The sequence below is a fragment of the Taudactylus pleione genome, unplaced genomic scaffold (genome assembly GCF_031769625.1).
Source record: "Taudactylus pleione unplaced genomic scaffold, aTauple2 ptg000015l, whole genome shotgun sequence".
NCBI lineage: Eukaryota > Metazoa > Chordata > Amphibia > Anura > Myobatrachidae > Taudactylus > Taudactylus pleione.
In genome coordinates, this window is record NW_028284417.1 from 12394216 (window position 1) to 12412561 (window position 18346).

General features: G+C 41.8%; 1 protein-coding gene across 1 annotated transcript in view; it reads left to right on the forward strand.

The window, feature by feature from the left end:
• The window catches only part of LOC148542122 (dynein axonemal heavy chain 5-like), a 356598-nt gene that overhangs the window by 168888 nt on the left and 169364 nt on the right, over positions 1-18346 (forward strand). The window contains exons 47-50 of the mRNA XM_088471686.1: positions 4716-4853; positions 11151-11368; positions 13084-13259; positions 16364-16512. Of these exons, the coding sequence (XP_088327812.1) occupies positions 4716-4853; positions 11151-11368; positions 13084-13259; positions 16364-16512 (681 nt within the window). The remainder of the gene's footprint in view (positions 1-4715; positions 4854-11150; positions 11369-13083; positions 13260-16363; positions 16513-18346) is intronic.

The following is an 18346-nucleotide window of genomic DNA, read 5'->3' on the forward strand; positions in this document are numbered from 1 at the left end:
GTTAACAATGTCCTTTTGTCGTCCATACATGTAGGCCAATCTGACGATATTGCCAAGAATTGCCTGTTCAGAGATGTGGCAGGATGACTTTTACTGAAAGATATCTTTAAAGATATCTTTCAGTGTGTACACCCAATATCGTTTTTCCTGCACTACAGAAAGTTCAAGGGAAATTTTTTACCAATATCGTGCCCACCCCTAATCTAGTGTGTATGAGCCTATAGCTTACTGGTGGAATAGAGACGTACAGTATGCAGGTTTGATTGCCTAGCCAAATCTGACCATTTATGGCCTCTCCAACCATTCAGATTTATGGTACCGGGCAATAATCTAAAATGACCTTGTTCCTTTCATGCAATACATTTAACTCACTGAACTGACTACCCCCTGCTATTAATAATACAATAAGTACATAGGTAACTTGGCAATAGATATCAGTTCATAAGTGAGTACAGCCAAGGAAAATTAGGCTAGCTTCCAAATTCTGCTCACCTAGTAATTGGTTTGATTTAGGTATCTCATGGGATCATAGACTCAACATGTTACATAGGTAAATCATACATTGATAATTATGTAATAACATATTGCAACTAGCACAAATGTTCTGTAGCAGCAGCAAACAATTAGGTGTTCATTTTGTAAACTGTGCTAGAAAAGTAACAGTTATAATCTGATTAGTTGCTGTGGGCTACATAGTACTTCCCCATGTTGTGAAATAAGAAAGTACCATTGTGTGACTAATCAGAGCAGTTGTGAAATGAAGTGATCACTAACCTCCATAACAATAAGGTGTGGCCTTTCTGAGGGTTCAAATGTCTGGTACAAGAAATGCTGTCTGGCAGATGGGATACACATGTCTATTTAATAACTATATTTATCAAATAAACACTATATTGCATTTTCTACAACATATGTCACTGTTCACACAGCCAATGCTGGCAAAAGTGAACGATATCTTGTCAGCATGTGTCCATTTTTACATAAAAGTAAAAATGTATAATGTGCAGAGCTTGGCCAAGGTAGCTAACGCTATACTTAGATGGAGTTAACCTTTGTAACCTATGGGCCACTTACCGCAGAACTTACCAGAAGAGGAATCTGTAGCAACCTTCTCCTGTAATGGCCACTCACACATGCGTTGTCTGCTGACCGGTCATGTCATGCTCAGTAGAGCAGCTGGCACCCGAACAAGCGATCACATTACTTTTACACATCAGGGATTGGTCCCTTTCAGAGCCCCTGTCCCTGAATGTATTCCAATATACATTTAGGCAATCTTTAGGTTCTAATTCCAGAGATAAGAAAGTATAGTTGCTGGGTCTAAAGTTATACCCTATAATTAATAAATATATCCCAATGTAGTGTCATTTTAGTCTTAGCCAAAAGATTCAATATGAAAACTATGCTGGATTTAATGTATCAGATGACTTGCTGTATGTCACTAATTGACGAAATCAGCACAAATATTTTCTGGTTTTCATGTAAAAATAACACTTTACTGCCTTGTCACAGAAAATCACTAATATATATATATATATATATATATATATATATATATATATATATATTAGTGTGTGCACAAGTGACAAACAATAATCCTACAGACAGAAAATATGTGTATGTTTTTATAAAGTACTCCTAGCTCATATGAGTGGCTGCTAGGATATATTAGTCATATACAGTGATAAACCATATATAAATCAATTAAATAGTGAAAAAATCCCAAGCGCCAGAAGGTGAACTGATCATAAAGATAAAGTGAAAAATACGTGAGAACAAATGGAAAAGCAACTTATCTTTAATAGAAAATCTTCGGTCACCTGACCAACATGATTCACATATAAAAGGAAAAAGGAAGGCAAAACATTGTGTGTAACGTCTTAATACTGAGTCAATCAAACAGCCATCACTGTGTAAATTAGAAGTTGATGGAACTATAATCAGTCCTCAATATGTAATAATACTCCAAATATTTATACAAAAAACAGTTTAATTTATAAAATAAGGTCCACGATTAAATGCAGGTCAACAACGTACAAGAGCAAAAAATTGTAAAAGCTTATCTGTCCATCATAAGAGAGTCCAGGATAGCAGGGTCCCTGACCGAAGATTCTCTATTAAAGATAAGTTGCTTTTCCATTTGTAATCACGTATTTTTCACTTTATCTGTATGATCAGTTCACCTTCTGGTGCTTGGGATTTTTTCACTATTTAATATATATATATATATATATATATCTATCTATCTATCTATATCAACCAGGGCCGGCTCTAGGGGTGTTCAACCAGTGCGGCCGCACAGGGGCGCCACCCATAGAGGGGCGGAACCCCTCCCCAGCATCCCGATTTCAGCGGAACAGTACTGTCCCGCTGTTCCACCCGCGGGCCGAAGTGGTCAAATTGGGAGGTTGGGGACCCCACCGACGCGGCGGTGCCGGACCCCCGGAGTGTGAATGGATGCCGCGTGCGCAACCATTCACTGATTGCAGAGGGCTGGGGGAAGCCCAGCCAGTGATGGAGTGCTGGGCTTTACCCCCAGCCTGACGTTATTTGGAGGCATGCCATGTGGGTACGCCTCAAAATAACGTCACACAGGGGGCCGTGGCCTATGGTAATTAGGCCACGCCCAAAATTCGATCCGCGCGCAATGTTAAGGCGCCTTCTCAAGGGCTGGCACAGGGTGCTCCGAACCCTGGAGCCGGCCCTGATATATATATATATATATATATATATCTATATCCATGGAATGGAACAGGATAAAACAGATGCATTTATGAAAAAATAAAAAAAATACATTGTATAAAACTACTGTGCAAAAACAGATTTATGGAAAGTAGATAACAATGCCCAAACTATAGAAATACTATACTGACAATGTGCAGCAAATGGCGCCATGTACCAGATCCACACCAGGTGTAACCTGTATACTTCTTACACATCCTGCTTCATAAGTATGGTACTTTTCTGACTGTTAACAGGGTCTCCGAGACATCAGATGGGCCCTGGTGCTAGATAGGGGGTGTGGTCAATCATGGGGGCATGGTCATGCCCTGCTCAGCATATTGTGCATTGTTAAGAATGTGCATGCAGAAATAGGGGCATTGCTCCAGAACTCTGGCTGATCCAGGCCCCTGTTGGGCTTCCCAGACAAGCATGGGTCTAGGGAAACTGTACCCACTACCACCTCCTTCTTGACGCCCCTGAGTGTTATTCCTGCTAAATAAGGTTTTCAGAGTTGACTTTAATAATAAATGTCCTTAACTTAAATACCTGAACAGAAGCAACTGGTCCATCAGTGACAGCAATGCTGTGCCAATGTATTAAGCAAAGAACATAGGTTAGACAATCATTCGTAGGAAAACACAGACCTTATTGTGGGATTACTTTCTACCATTGCAGTAGACAGCCACATAAGTAGGTCATTCTATAAAGGGCTCAGCTATACACATTAGCTGAAAACTTAACTGTCATGTGAGGGAAACTGGTCAAGGAGCAGCGCTGATATCAGGAACCGATGACACTAAGTAGGCCGGAGCAGAGGTCAGGAAGGTGCAGTACAGTATGTGAAGAAGAACTGTGCTCCCTCTGTGAAAATATAATGGCGGCACACTGCTTCTTTATGGCAGTAGGCTATGCACAGTAGCTGAGGCGCTTCCCCCATCATCTCAGCAATGTTAGGCCATCTAAGGTTTACAATCCAGGCAGCCAGTCACTTCAGTAAAATAAAATCATGGGAAGTGTGCTCCTTGTGGTGCCCTGTGTCTGGCAGTGCCCGGAGCGCACGTTCCACCTGCCCTAGCTGTATGTATTCACCAATGGTCTTGAATATTATATCATTCCCAATTATGTAGGACCACCAAACATGTATATTAAAACTTATCATTTTAGGATAATATATAACACTCAATTTTGGAGCATTTTATAAAGTCTCCAGTTTATCATCAATCGTCACCTATCCCTTAGTACTCCCAGATATTTGTATTTGTGACATTGCTTCCAACACGCTTATAGATGAATCCTGCTAGCAAGCAACCTGTTCTGTCAATACTTACTAGAATTACAGTTGCTGATCCTACTGGTTACTGCAGGATAAGCAGCTTTAGCTGTAGTGAACCATCAAAGTGCAGTGTGCCGGCTATTGGTTTAAAATCAGCTGAAAACATTTTGGGAAATAATTTGCCTTCAAATAGATCATATAACCTCAACATCATTAGATAATATTATCTGTAACATTGATAATAATCTGTGTTGTTCCTGTGGCACTGGAGCCATTCCAATTCCGTGCAATCTTCCATTGGCGCACACAAAGATGTGTAACAAGCCTACTCTGTCTGCTCCTAATTAGGCAATGTCTGCATGGATCTGCAATGTCAGATTGCAATTACTCTGTATCAATGTGCTAATTAATCTGACCTTACTCACAATATCTGATTTCATGTGTTTTACCATATGCTGCGAATGTCTGATTCCATAAGAATGACTTTGTATTTAGTGCAAATATGGTACAAAATTCTTTGCACTTAATGAACAGAAATATGCTTATTCAATATGTAAGCACCATATAAAAACTAGCACTGCACTTTTTCGAACAAATAAAATCACGGTTATTAAGAAACTGAAAATGTGACTTAACAGCTTTAGAAAATCACATTGCAGTTGATCATGCAAGAAATGAAAATTAAATCACAGATTTCATGTTTACTTTTACTTTATAGGATGGATGTTGGAGCTGCTTTGACGACTTCCACCTCCTACCTGATCATGCAGTCCCTGTATTCATGCACAGCGCAAGGTCCCTTTATGAGTCATTAAAAGCCAAACTACCCAAGATCACTTTACAAGATGGATGCAAGGTCAGGAAGTATTTATAGTGGATTATAGTAAATTGTCTCACCTGAAACTATGCTCTGGACATTTTTTTGCCTCTCTTGTTTCTCTGAGGCCTAAAACGAAATTGCTTATCCCTTTTTGTACTGCTGACTGTTTTGAGCGAAATTCTTTCAGTCATATCTTTCACTGGAATCAAGTCTGACCAGTGCTTCTTGTTCTACTGCTATCGCAGAGTAATTGTTTACATTGCTAGGCTTGTTTCAGGAAGAATATACAACCATATAGCTTATAAAATACTATTCTGGGCATACTTGCCTACTTTTGTAAAAGCATCTCAGGGAGATGTGAAATCAGCACCTATGAGCGTGCGGTAAAGTGGGCGTGTACTGATAAATCTGAGAGGCGTGTCATAAAACTGACTTACATCCAAATGTATACGAGACCCAAAACAGTTAGTAAGATCTACTTGTTGATGAAAACACCCTGATTCTTTTCAGAAAACGCATGTAGCTATAGGGATAATTGTGCCCTATAACCAATGCAGGGAAATTATACCAATGATCACATTTGAATGTATATATATTTAAAAAAAATTATATATATATATATATATATATATATATATATATATATAAATAACAACTTCATGATGGGGGTAAGGTGCAACCAAGGACATTGCTAGACTCTTCAGGGAGTCCGGAAGATTGCTACGATTTTAGGGAGTCTCCCTGACAATCAGGGAGAGTTGGCAAGTATTATCCTGTGTTAGCCAAATATATCGTCTCTTCTTGTGCTCCATTATATTTATAAGAATAATTTCTAATTTAAAAAAATATTTAAGGTGGAAATTAATGTGTAAATATTTATCTATGTGAAAATTCACAAGATACGTAATCTTTTCCTGACATGTCCCAGTGATCATTGGTGTTGTTTGGTAAATCATGAAAGGTCCTATTGCACCATCTAGTGGACAGTTTGTACCTAAAAGACTAAAACAAACTAGCTAAAAAAGTATATTTACAAATATATTAATTTGTTAATGTTTTTCTATTTTAATGTGATACATTAGCATCAAGTAGTTCATCTATGCCAAAAAAGGAACATGGTTTACAGTATGGCTTACTATATGGCAGGACCAGTGCAAGGTTTCTTGGCATTCTAGGCAAAGCTTCAGCCTATCGCTCCTCCTTCCCCAAGACCCACTTTCCAGCATCTCACACACGACTTCTGTAAATAAAATAATAACTCTCACCTTCTGCTGGCTGGCTGACAAGGCTGCAGTCCTGAAGCACTGATGTCTGATGCTGATTTCAATTGATGCATTAGCTGGTAAAAATAAACTTTTTTGGTGATGTTTGAGTTCCTAGTCTTTGTATTATGCACTTATTCATGGCAGTGTGAAATGCCAGTGTACTTGCAGAATACATAGAGTGTCTAAATCTAAGTTTCATGCAAGTCCAAATACGGCAGCATCTTGTAGTTTTTTTTAGAAACTGCACATTCATCGCTGCCAGCATACGCAACTTGGAGCAGCTGAAGGGAATTACTGGGTGGCAAGTTGCAACTGGGCAGCCATGGAACGTTTGCATGTAGAGAAGCTGCATGTGGGTGTGGAGTCATTGTTGCATCTTATTCTGAGTTGTGCATATACAGAGTGCACTCCATTTTCTGTCATACCTTCTGCACCAAGCGCGGGGTAGGAGTAAGTGCCATTACTAGTGACAACAGCTGTTGTCGGAGGTCTGCAAGCAGTGCTGTCACAAAAATGCATATGAATCATAATAGTCACATAATATGCTGGAGGTGTTCAAAGTTGTGACTATGGCCCTCATTCAGAGCCACTCGCTATTTGCGGTCGTTCGTTCTAAAACAAGGGGTGGCTATTCAAATGAACCGTTCGCTGTTTGCGGTCTGTTCACGCCTCTATGTCTGAACGAGCGAACAAAACTTGCGTTCGTTTTTTGGAAAAATACGCCCCCTGGCCGCTCGCATCCTACGTCATGTCCGCTATTTATTAGATTAATCGAGTACATCGACATGGGTATGAACTGCTCGCTATTCTTGGGGTTGGTGTTTGCTACCACAATTTTGCGAGCAGTTCTGACTATAAAATAACCCAGTGACGTGGTCAATGACGCTGCTGTTTTAAATATGCACACCCATAAAACGCCCGTTTTGACCTTTAAGCACGCCTGCGTTCTGATTTCCACTCCCCATTTTCAAGCACTTTCCCCTGTTACCACCCACATACGTCTCTTTCTGTCACCCAAAATAGCAGGCATTCGCTATTTTGCGAGCACATGAATTTCGTCCGCACTGACTGGTTAGCGCATGCGTATAACGATCCGTACGCATGCGCAGTTGGCCAAACATCGCTCGGAGCGAACGAACTGCCGCTTACGAGTGGCTCTGAATCAGGCCCTATATTACATGCAACACAGAAATAGGCACAAAGGGCCAAATGTAATAGGTAGTCTGTTTCAGTAACAGTACAAACTCTCACTTTTAAAAAGTGCGAGTTTGTACTGAAACTCGCGAATTCAATAGCCTACAAACTTTTCAGCTCGAGGCTACTGCATTTGCGAGTGCAGGCGAGTTTAGGACTATGTAAACTGACACCTTTTAATGCGAGTAGCATTAAAAGGTGCGAGTTTTAGAGAAGCCATCACAGATCAGTGAGATCCGTGATGGCTTCTGTGTGTGTTTTAAAAAAAACAAAACGTGCACCCCCTCCCCAAAAGCATAACCAGCCCCGGGATTTATAAAGCCTGTTCTGGTTCTAAAAATACAAGGGCCAAAATGCGTAGGGGGCCCCTGTATATTAAGAACCAGCACAGGGCTTTGTTGAGCTGGTTCTGGAAAATCAGGGGGCAAAACGAGTAGGGATCCCCTGAAAATTCCAGAACCAGCACCGAACTCTTTCTAGCGGGGGGATAATGCCACAGCCAGGGAAAACCTTTCACCGGTTTCCCCGGCCAAAGCATTATCCCTGTCCGCTAGTCAGTCCAGGCCGGGGATCCCTGGGGAATTGGGTACCCCCCCAATAAAGGGGTACCCCTCTCCAGGGCACCCCAGGCCTAGACTGATAGCCCGGGGCTATCCCCGGCACCCTATGGCCGTGGGTGGTAGGATGATAGTGTTAGTGTAAAGTGTAAAAATAAAGTGGTTCTCCAAATACCAGCATGCAGGGAAGGCTTGCTGGTACTTGTTGTTCTACAACTAAAGACAATATGCAAACTTTATTTTTACACTTTACACTAACACTATCAACCCGCCACCCACGGCCATAGGGTGCCGGGGATAGCCCCGGGCTATCAGTCTAGGCCTGGGGTGCCCTGGAGAGGGGTACCCCTTTATTGGGGGGGTACCCAACTCCCCAGGGATTCCCGGCCTGGACTGACTAGCTAGAAAGAGTTTGGTGCTGGTTCTGGAATTTTCAGGGGACCCCTACTCGTTTTGTCCCCTGATTTTCCAGAACCAGGACCAGCTCAACAAAGCCCTGTGCTGGTTCTTAATATACAAGGGTCCCCTACGCATTTTGGCCCCTGTATTTTTAGAACCAGAACAGGCTTTATAAAGCCCGGGGCTGGTTATGCTTTTGGGGAGGGGGTGCACGTCATTTTTTTTAATATTTAAAAACATTTAACATAAGTACACACAGAAACATGCATGTATCTCATGGATATGTGCATGTTTCAGTGTTAATCTGACCTGCTCAGGATGTACTCGCTAGCCTGAAGCAGGTCTATTATTTGGGGACTTTTGGTAATCTTTTTTTTGCGAGTCTGAAACAGACACCCTATTACATTGGGTGAGTTGATTGTTTTCAATGTGAAAACATCTGGATGCGAGTTTGAGAATGGAGAGTTTTAGTAACTCTGAAAAATGCGAGTTTTAGTGAACAGACACCCTATTACATTGGAGAGTTGTGAAAAATTGCGAGTTTAGCACCAAACTCGCAATTTACCAAAACAGACTACTTATTACATTTGGCCCAAAGTGCGTATTCTAATGCAGAGAAAAAATAATTAATCTGTCCATCAGCTTTTTTTCTCACATTCCCCTCTGCCCAGCAGTTTTTTTCCTGACATGCACTTCTGCTCACCATATTTTTCCTCATATGGTCCTGTACAAGCAGATTTTACCTCACATGATCCTCTGCCCACCAGCTTCTTCCTCATATGCCCCTTGCCCACCAGCTTTCCCTCACATGCACATCTGTCTATCAGCTTTTCTCTCAAATGTCCCCCAGACTTTTTCTCACATGTTCCATGCTTTGCATCAGCATTTTTCTCATATGCCCCTCTGCCAGTCAGCTTTACCTTCACACATCCCTCTGCCCAAAAGTGTTTTTCACATGCCACAGCAGGTTTTGCCTAACATGTCCTGCAGCCAATTAGCCTTTCTCTTAGATGTCCACCTACTCACTAGATTTTCTCTCTCATTCCACCCCTGCCTACCTGTGTGCCACACAATGCCTCTTCTAATTGCCTAAGTTTCCCTGTCTCTACTATGTATCATGTGTCTGCAGCAGTCTGGATTTCCATTAAGTCCTCAGGTGCACTTTCCGGCACCATGATCCTGCTGCAAACCACAGCAAGGAGGAAAAAGGATGAGCCCCCCAGTTCCTGGTTACATTGCTAGATTCTGCATTGCATCTTCCTTTTACATGTTGGAGACCGTTTTGATCTGGATTGTGATCTTTCTTTGAAACTAAATTGTTTCTTTTTGGGCTTAATATATTGCATGTTCCTCCATAAGCCAGTTCCCAAATGGTCTGCTTGTCTCCTAAAATTATACTAGTATCTGTGTTGTTAGATGTTCAAGTGCTTATTAAAGGTATTACAAAGTAACTTCTGCCTCCCCCCAGAGACCACTATATTACACAGCGACCATCCCAATGAAATTAATAAAAATCACTAACCTCATTCCCGCTTTCAAGATAATGAATACCTTGCTAATCATTAACTCCCTCATCCCCACTACTAATTAACGCCCATATAGTTAATTTAATTCATATCAGTAACCCCCTAAATATCCCCTTCAGTCTAATCAAATGAACCCTTCATCAGAATTGACACCTTCAATAACATTGACCCCTTCACCCCCACATTCATAATGAATCACTTATTCTAAATTTTCCCTTCCCTCTACTAATTCCCCCCTCAATCCCCTGTTACCTGTTGATGATCGGATCTCCTTCTCTTTGTAGCTGCCACAGGAGCAGTGCAGGTAGGAAGTGGGTCCTCCGATCACGGCTGTGCATGGGAGAGGGCATCATGTTGGGGCTGTGTTGCCTGTTGCTCCAACACACAACCCCTGAGGTATAAGGAACTTTAACAGGTTGGCCGGATGGGAAGTCTGTCACCACCCGCTCCCTTGCATAAAACAAAAAACATCATTGTTGCCTCAGGACTTCTCCCGCCCCTGACCATATGGACTGAGGCTCTAGAGTAGACTGTGATTCCTAATGTGGGCTGGAGCTGACTACAAACCTGCTACAGCTCTGGGTTTGATTTCTTCACTCCATGTGACAGGGAGGTGAGACAGCCAGAGAACTGGTGATGGTTCAGAAACACACTGATGGGTCAGAAAAAAGCTGATTGGTTGCTATGTGAAACTTCTCCACTTTACCTCCTCATGAAGGTTTGATCCATCTTCCCTGGAGTCTGGGTCGGGAGTTGAGACCAACACTGAAGTTCTATAATAGTGGCTGGCCCAGAGTAGACCAGCCACACCTCTAAAAAAAAATGCAAGTCTCACCTAGACTTGGCGTTGCTCCACAGCCTGCGTCCTATGCGGTTGCCTATCCCGCACTTCTCTCGTTATGGCCCTGCACATAGTGATTAGGCTGGTTTTCTATTGCTGCTGTGCATCACAAGATTACAATTTCTGCTTCATTGGGCCAGTCATAGGGAAATGTACATGCATCAAATGGCTAGTGGCGAATTTAACATAAGGTGGGTGGCCTGCCAGCCAGTCCCAAAGTGAGGAGAGGTTGTCTCTCCTAGAAACTTTGGGTTCTTATTTTAACACTGCTAGAAAGCTCCTGATTCTGTCTCCCTCCTTCTATTTGCATTCAAAAACAACTAGACTTACACAGGAAAATTTGAAAACATACAGACAAAAATGTAAAGATGATTAAAAATAAAAAAACAAATCTGTATGTGAAAATAGTAAACTTGATATATTCAGAGTATAGTTTTATTTCAGGGGCTAAACATGAATGCAGCTAGTTAGAATGTTTAATCTGTAGACTTAATGCATACACTGTTAATTTATTTACTGTATGTATTTGTTCTGTTTGTTTATTTTTGTAGATTGCAGCACATCCAGATTGCTGCCTGTTTCTGACTGTTTCCAGATCAGGGTTCCAGCGTCTACCTAATGATATACAGGCGATCTTTCGGGCTATCTCCCTGGTTGTTCCAGATCACACTGTACTTCTGAAAGCCAAACTTACCAGCCTAGGATTCAAAAGCCCAAAAGCTCTCGCTACCAGACTACAACTGATCTCCGAGCTGCTCAAGGATCAACTGTTAGTTTTCTGAATTGTTGGACTTTCATGTATTTTGTATGAAAAAACTTCTTACACACTTTGGAATTTCGTCAATAAATTTACTGCTACATGTGTCGGGATAAACATACTTTATACATACTTAGGGAATGAATTTACGCCACTGCAGTCATCAGCACACTAGTTATCTGCTACTGAATGACTGATTGCAGTCTCACCCCCTGAAGCTTATAAGCACTTGTTTGCATTGCTCATAAATATTTTATATTCATTTGTACTTTTTTAAAAAAAATTCATACACGAGAATAAGAGTTCTGCCTGCTGTGTTAGAGAAGGTGTGTTTTATAGGATTAGACATCGAAAGCCCGGCATCAAATGGTTACTGGACATCCTGCATTAAATCACACAGTGGGATGGCTAGTTGCCATTGCATTCAAACCATTGATGGTTATACTGTGTGCATGGGGAGAAGCAGGCGGAGCTTCGTGCATGTGCTGTAAGCTGTGCTGCCGACACCACTTCCTGGAGTCCCCAGCTACATACAAGCAGTCAGCCATCAGATGGGCATCAGAAAGCAGCATCTGATAGCTGGCGGCCAGGGGCGTATTATAATGGATGCAGGGTGTCCACACCGCACACCCTGCACCCATATTTCTAATACTTACCTCTCCGGAGGCCCACATCAGCGCTCCCAGTGCTGTTAGATTCCCTGGGAAAATGGCCACCGCAGCCATTTTCCCGGCATTTTGCGCATGCGTAGTAGGGAAATCGCTGGGAAAATGGCTGCCACGCCATTTTCCCGGTGACCTGCGCATGTGCAGTAGACTCTTGGCACAGACTAGTGCCCAGAGTCTACTGCTGTGGTACTACACTTAGGGCCTCATTTACTGACGAGTTTTATCTCCAAATGAGTGATAAATGTCACTGTGTGTGATAAATGGTGCTCCAGCCAATCAGCTCCCAACTGTCAACTGATAGAAAAATGACAGTTGGGAGCTGATTGGCTGGAGCACCATTTATCATACACAGTGACATTTGTCACTGGTTTTGGTGATAAAACTTGTTTGTAAATGAGGCCCCAAATGTTTTAAAACATGTGTGTAAGTGTATCTGATATATGCGCAAAAACCTAACACACATACTACTGATGTAGAGCTGCAGGTATGTGCATGTGAATGCGTGTTTTAGTGAAAGCATTTTATCTCTGCAAATTTGACTGTCAATGGGCGGAATTCAATTGTTTTCGCGGCCCGGATCTCCCGTCTAAAGTGACGGGAGATTGCGGGCCGCTATTCAATTGTTCCAGCTTTTTGTGCTGATCGCGCCCAAAGTGGTAGGGTTTATCCGCGTAAATCGGCTAACCCCGACCAAAGTGCTGGGTGCGATCGCTAAAAGTGCTGTTTGGGAGCCCAAACAGGTCACTTTTCGCCAATTTCAGCTCGCACCCCTCTGAGGCTGCTAGCTGAAATGGAGCGCTGGCAGCTGATCGTGCCCGACAGGAGCAACAATTGAATAGCTCAGTCGGGCGTGATGCGGGCTGGAAACAATTGAATTCCGCCCAATGTGTTCAAGCACAGTAGTCTTTTACTCTGTCTCTGAGCTCGAAAGTAAAGGAAATACAAATATACACATAAGAAAGATCCGCATTCAGTGATACATGTGATGGCTTTAGTTATCCTTTTTAGCATTTTATATAGTAACATGTATATGCTTTATGTATTCTCCTGCCCTCTTAGCTCAGAGGAATATCACCGTCACTTCAGTTTCCAGTCTATGGTGGAAGTTATATACTGGGCATGTCAGAAGCGGGAGATGGATAAGATGGTTAATGGTCGCATAGAGCTAGAAGACGGCAGAATTTCCCGCTCTAGCAGTATAATGTCTTATCAGAAGCTCACAGCATATGCAGCAAGTATGATGTATTATAAGAAATGGTTTGTTATAACTGATGCTCACAGCAAATAAAAAGTATAAAAATATGCATATAAATAATTTTGTATCATATTAAAAGATGCAAAATTATTGTCAAGGATATATTTTGAGAAGCTAAGGGAAAGTTGTAGTTAGAAATCAAACAAATGACTAAGTAATTTATAATATAGGTGTAACCCTTTGCTTGCCTGGTGGATGGTGTAGGGTCATTCCGTCAGCATGTTTTTTCAATTGTATTTATATTCATTGCCCCAATAATTTCTTTTTGCCGTGGGATAAATTGTGAAAATAGAAATATATGCCCTAAAAGAATAGATAAAATCTTTAGAGTTATATCCTACTACATGAGAGGGTTAATAGCATTCCATTTCCATTACAACTAATCCACTACCACCGCCAGCTTTTCAAGATTAACATACATTGCCCATTTGTTTCCTGGGCAACAATTCTTTTTTAATATTCAATAAAGCTCATTAATGAACAACTAAAAGCAAAAATGATTTCACTAGTTTGGAGCCCATTATTATTACATGGATTTGTGGGGTATGATGGTGGCACATGAGGGCATACCTGCTGATTTTGGTTGGGCTGTCCCAATATGAGAAAACTGTCTTAGCTTGGCATGTTTGTTCCAACTCATGGGAAGTTGGGAGGCATTTCCATGAGTTGCAGCAGAGGCAGAGGACTCCGGAGAAAGCAGCAAGTCCAGTGTATTCTAGGAAGTGGGAGGGAAGTTTGGGGCATTATAGCATTTTAGAAGTGCTAAGCACACACTGAGGGCATAGTCACAGCCCTAGTGTGTCATGGCCAAGTCCCTGAGTCCTAATTCTGTAAGTCATAATGTTGGGAGGAATGCTATGTGGCTGAGAATGTCTACATCAGCCAATGGGAGTAGTTTGGTAGATCCACATGCTAAGTGCAGATAGGCCCATGTGTGCTTAAAACAAGTTTTAGTTTTCTTATATAGGAATTTTTAAATGAGTTGAGGAGTGGAGAAGGCACATCTGCATAAATATTCCCTGCTTTTTTAAGGCCTTGCTAGGGACACTTAGGGGTAAATGTACTAAAGTAAGAGTTTTTAGAAGTGGAGATGTTGCCCATAGCATCCAATCAGATTCTAGCTATTATATTCTAGAAGGTGCTATTTAATTGTTAAAGAGAATCTGATTGGTTGCTATGGGCAATATGTTCACTTCTAAAAACTCTCTCACTTTAGTAAATTTACCCCTTACTATCTCCCACATGCACACTCAGCTGGAAGCCCAGATTCATTAAAAATGAAAAAATGAAGCCAGGAACAAATTAAATAATTAAAAGAAAGGAAAAATGTGTTCCTTTAAAAATAAATATTTTTTTTTCTGTAGGTGCTCTTGCACCACAGAATGCCTCAGTTTAAAACAGCCAACAATGGCCTGCAGGGGGCTTTGATAAATAGACCCTAATGTATTTTGCCTGTATATAGATTGCAGTTCTCATTAAATGTAGCTTTATCGTATTCTATTCTAGTGAATGGAACTGACATCTGCCGGGTGACTACAGCTGTCCCTGTTTTCCCCCCTCCCCACCCATCTTGTTATATTTAGCACCTGCTCCTGCTGGTCTGTCTCATTGCTGCAGTGTGATCCTGCGGTGCGCTCCCCGGCTCTCACTGCGCATGTCGGAGACGAGACAGACCTTAGCCGATTTGATATAGACATTACAGCATGTGCACCCGCTGTGCGCAATAGGCGTGATATGCACATGAATGCAAAAGTGATGACATCATTTTGATCAGCAGTCAGTTTTATTATACAGATTAAAGGCAAATGCATTATATAAGTTGTTTAGTTCAGCAGGCTCCATGAAGTGTGCTATATGAGCATTTGTACAACATATATTTGACAAAGTTTTACTTATTTTGATGTCTTTCAACTAATTATCCGCTAAATGTTCTCAGCTTATGTTGTTTATGTTATGGACAGTGGTGACATTGTATGGCATATTATGGGGTATTTTCATGCTAAAATTATAAAGTGGCCCTTACATCAACACTGAGGGCCTGATTCAGACCCGTTTGCTAGCAAGCGATCGCTTGGAGCGGGCAATGTTTTGCAAAGTGCACATGCGTATGAATCGCAGTGCGTGTGTGCGAACTAGTCCAAGCGATCGGGAAGCAATCGCTCGCCCAGCAGACAGCCCAGCTGTATGAGTGACAGGTCAAGCCGTTTCTGGGTGGTAACAGGGGCAGTCCACTGGAAACGGGGGAGTGGAGGTGCAAACGCAGGCGTGCCTGAGCATCTTAACGCCGTTTTAGAGGCGTGCATAATTAACAGGCAGCGTCATAGTACACGTCACCTGGTTGAATTATACACTGAAGTGCTCGCGGTAGGGTAGGTCAACCGCAAGCGCTGCGGTCAGCTCCGATGGAACCCAATGTACCAATGGTTGTATACACTTCCTGGAGATGACGTTCGCTAGTGGGCGGCTAAAGACAGGCTGGTGGGCGTCTTCATACACAAAGTGATCGCACGCCAAGACATAGTGGGCGTGTTTATGCCTTGCCGTGCGATCGCCTGCCTTAACGTCTCTTAGCTGAATTTGCATACGCTGGGAGTGAGCTTCCGCATCTAGCGACCGGGTCTGAATCAAGCCCTGAGTTTCCCCGTTCTGCAGATCTGATCCTTATATCGCCGTCCATCAGTGATCAGTGAACCTTTGGTGGATCGGGGAAAAAATGCGTTGTAAAAATCCCCAACTGGCGAATTCCAACCATTTTTTGGTTGGGATCGCCAAATCAGGGGATACCAACATTTTGGATTCCCCCGATCTCCTGAGCCAACCATCGGCAGAACGAGGAATTGTCCAAATCTGTCATAAATGTATGGGGTCCTTAAAACATGCACTAATACTCAAAAGCTGCCCCATAACAATGCACCTCTACCTGTTTGTTTTTTTTTTTAAATGCTAGTGCAACATACGTTAGTGCAATTCATATGTGCAGTACCATAACTGACATAATCGTATTTGAGGAAATGCAGAAAATGCAATGTCCTATTAATTGAGCACATTTATTAAACATTTTCATCTTGCTTTGCTCAAATTCAGGTCCAGAGACCAGCATAAAAGCTGATAACAGTGCAAAGAAAAATAAGAAACTCATCTCCTCTAACCCTATTCTCGTTGCTGCAAAGGAAAGTCATGCATTGGTAGCAGATGCACTACAAGACGTCATAGGCCCAAGGATGACTGGTGATGTAAGTAGCAGGATGCTGTAAGACTGCATATTGCCGATTGATACTATTTCCTCTGAAATTACTTTGTCGTGAAAATCTCTCATTAGTGACCACTTGTTAGTTTCACAAGAGTAGCTGAAACCTGTATACAGTGCAGGTATGTACAGCTGCCAAATTAGCTATTTAAAACTGAACAAATGACTTGAGTCAAGGCATGTGTATTTCCTGTTTAAATGATGGACCTGGCAGTGAAGAAGCCACAGGGCTAGCAGCCACAATTATCTGGTGGTCCATCCATGACTCCTAAATGCTGCACAGGCTCAAGGCAGTATCAGTAAAGTCTGTTCAACAGCTAGGCTGATGTTACACTGGGCTACATAACACACGCTTCTCCATGTGACTTTCTACATTAAGCTGTTATAGCTCATAGATTATACAGAATATAATAAAGGCAAATGTAGTGATACCGAGTTCAACAAATGCCTTTTTGCGGAGTGTATCTTACATGTTTTCGCTCCGTGCAAGGTGAGCATTTGTGAGTATGGGCGAAGCATTTCATACAGTTTCGATTGCATCTATACTTAGGGCTGAAGAGGCAAAACTGGGCTGTAACAGGACATTCTCACATAGACAATGTAACAGCAGAACTGCAGGGTATGCAGAATTGACAACAGCGTGTATAGGCGTATTTACAGCAGCTAGTATAGGGCTGGTACAAGTATGCACTGATGATGATGATTAGTAGCAAACCAAGCATATGAACAACTCGGCATACAGGGTCAGATTAAGGCTTGTGGGGGTCTTAGGGCAACTAAATTGCGTTGAATATCTGTGTACTATTTAACAATGGTATAAACAGAGTAATAGTATACACCAGTGGATCCAATGCAACCATGCAGCCCAGTACTTAATCAGCAGTATGGTTTACTGAGCAGTAGTATGTTTGATCGATTTAAAATCAATGAAAATTGATCGACATCGGTGTTGTATTTCTAGGGCTAAATTACACATTTACTAACAGAAAATATTAGATTGTTTTTTAAGTATTGATTCAGCGTCAGAAACACAACATTGATGTTGATTGATTTTAAATTGATCAAAATCAATTAAAATCGACTTTTAGTAAATATACCCTTCAGTATCTGGAAGATGGAGCTTGAGCATACAGAGCACCCAGCCGATGATGTATGTGGATAGTGGTGCATATGCAAGTGATAGTGGTATGCAGCAGTAGCAGGTATCCCATCATATCGCAGGGGAGCTAAGTGGAACATGTCCATTTCTCACTGTGGTACTCTAATACTGTGAAGATATGGCACTGTGCATGCACAGAAGACCAAATGGTGGCCATCTTGGTAAAGGATTTGATGCCTTCCTACTGGAGGATCATGGAGATTGTACAGTAGTGCTTTCCATGTCTCAACACTCCTCGATACAAGTTACTCCATGTTGTTAAACAAACAGTTTTTACTTTCAGCATTGTTGTAGCAACCTGTAAAAAAAATTTGGGGGTTAGTCCAGCAGAACTATATCAACATTTTAAATATTTCTAGTCCACATTTTTGGTAAGGACATCGGTAAGATCCTTCTCACTGACTGTGTGAACCATATTAACAGTCTCTTTCTCTACAAACTCACGACTATTGTCACTCTCAATGTAGATTGTGTCTTCTTTGCTTATGAGATTCAACTCACTCAAAGTCTCTGAGTATTTTGGATTTCCACGCACACCAATCATTCCTTGACTTTATCTCTTGGATATCTTGCATATCCAGTGACACATACTTGTTCTGCATTTCCAACTCCAGCTTTTCTTTATCCACCTAAGTGGCTAATTTTTTTTTCTGAATAGCTC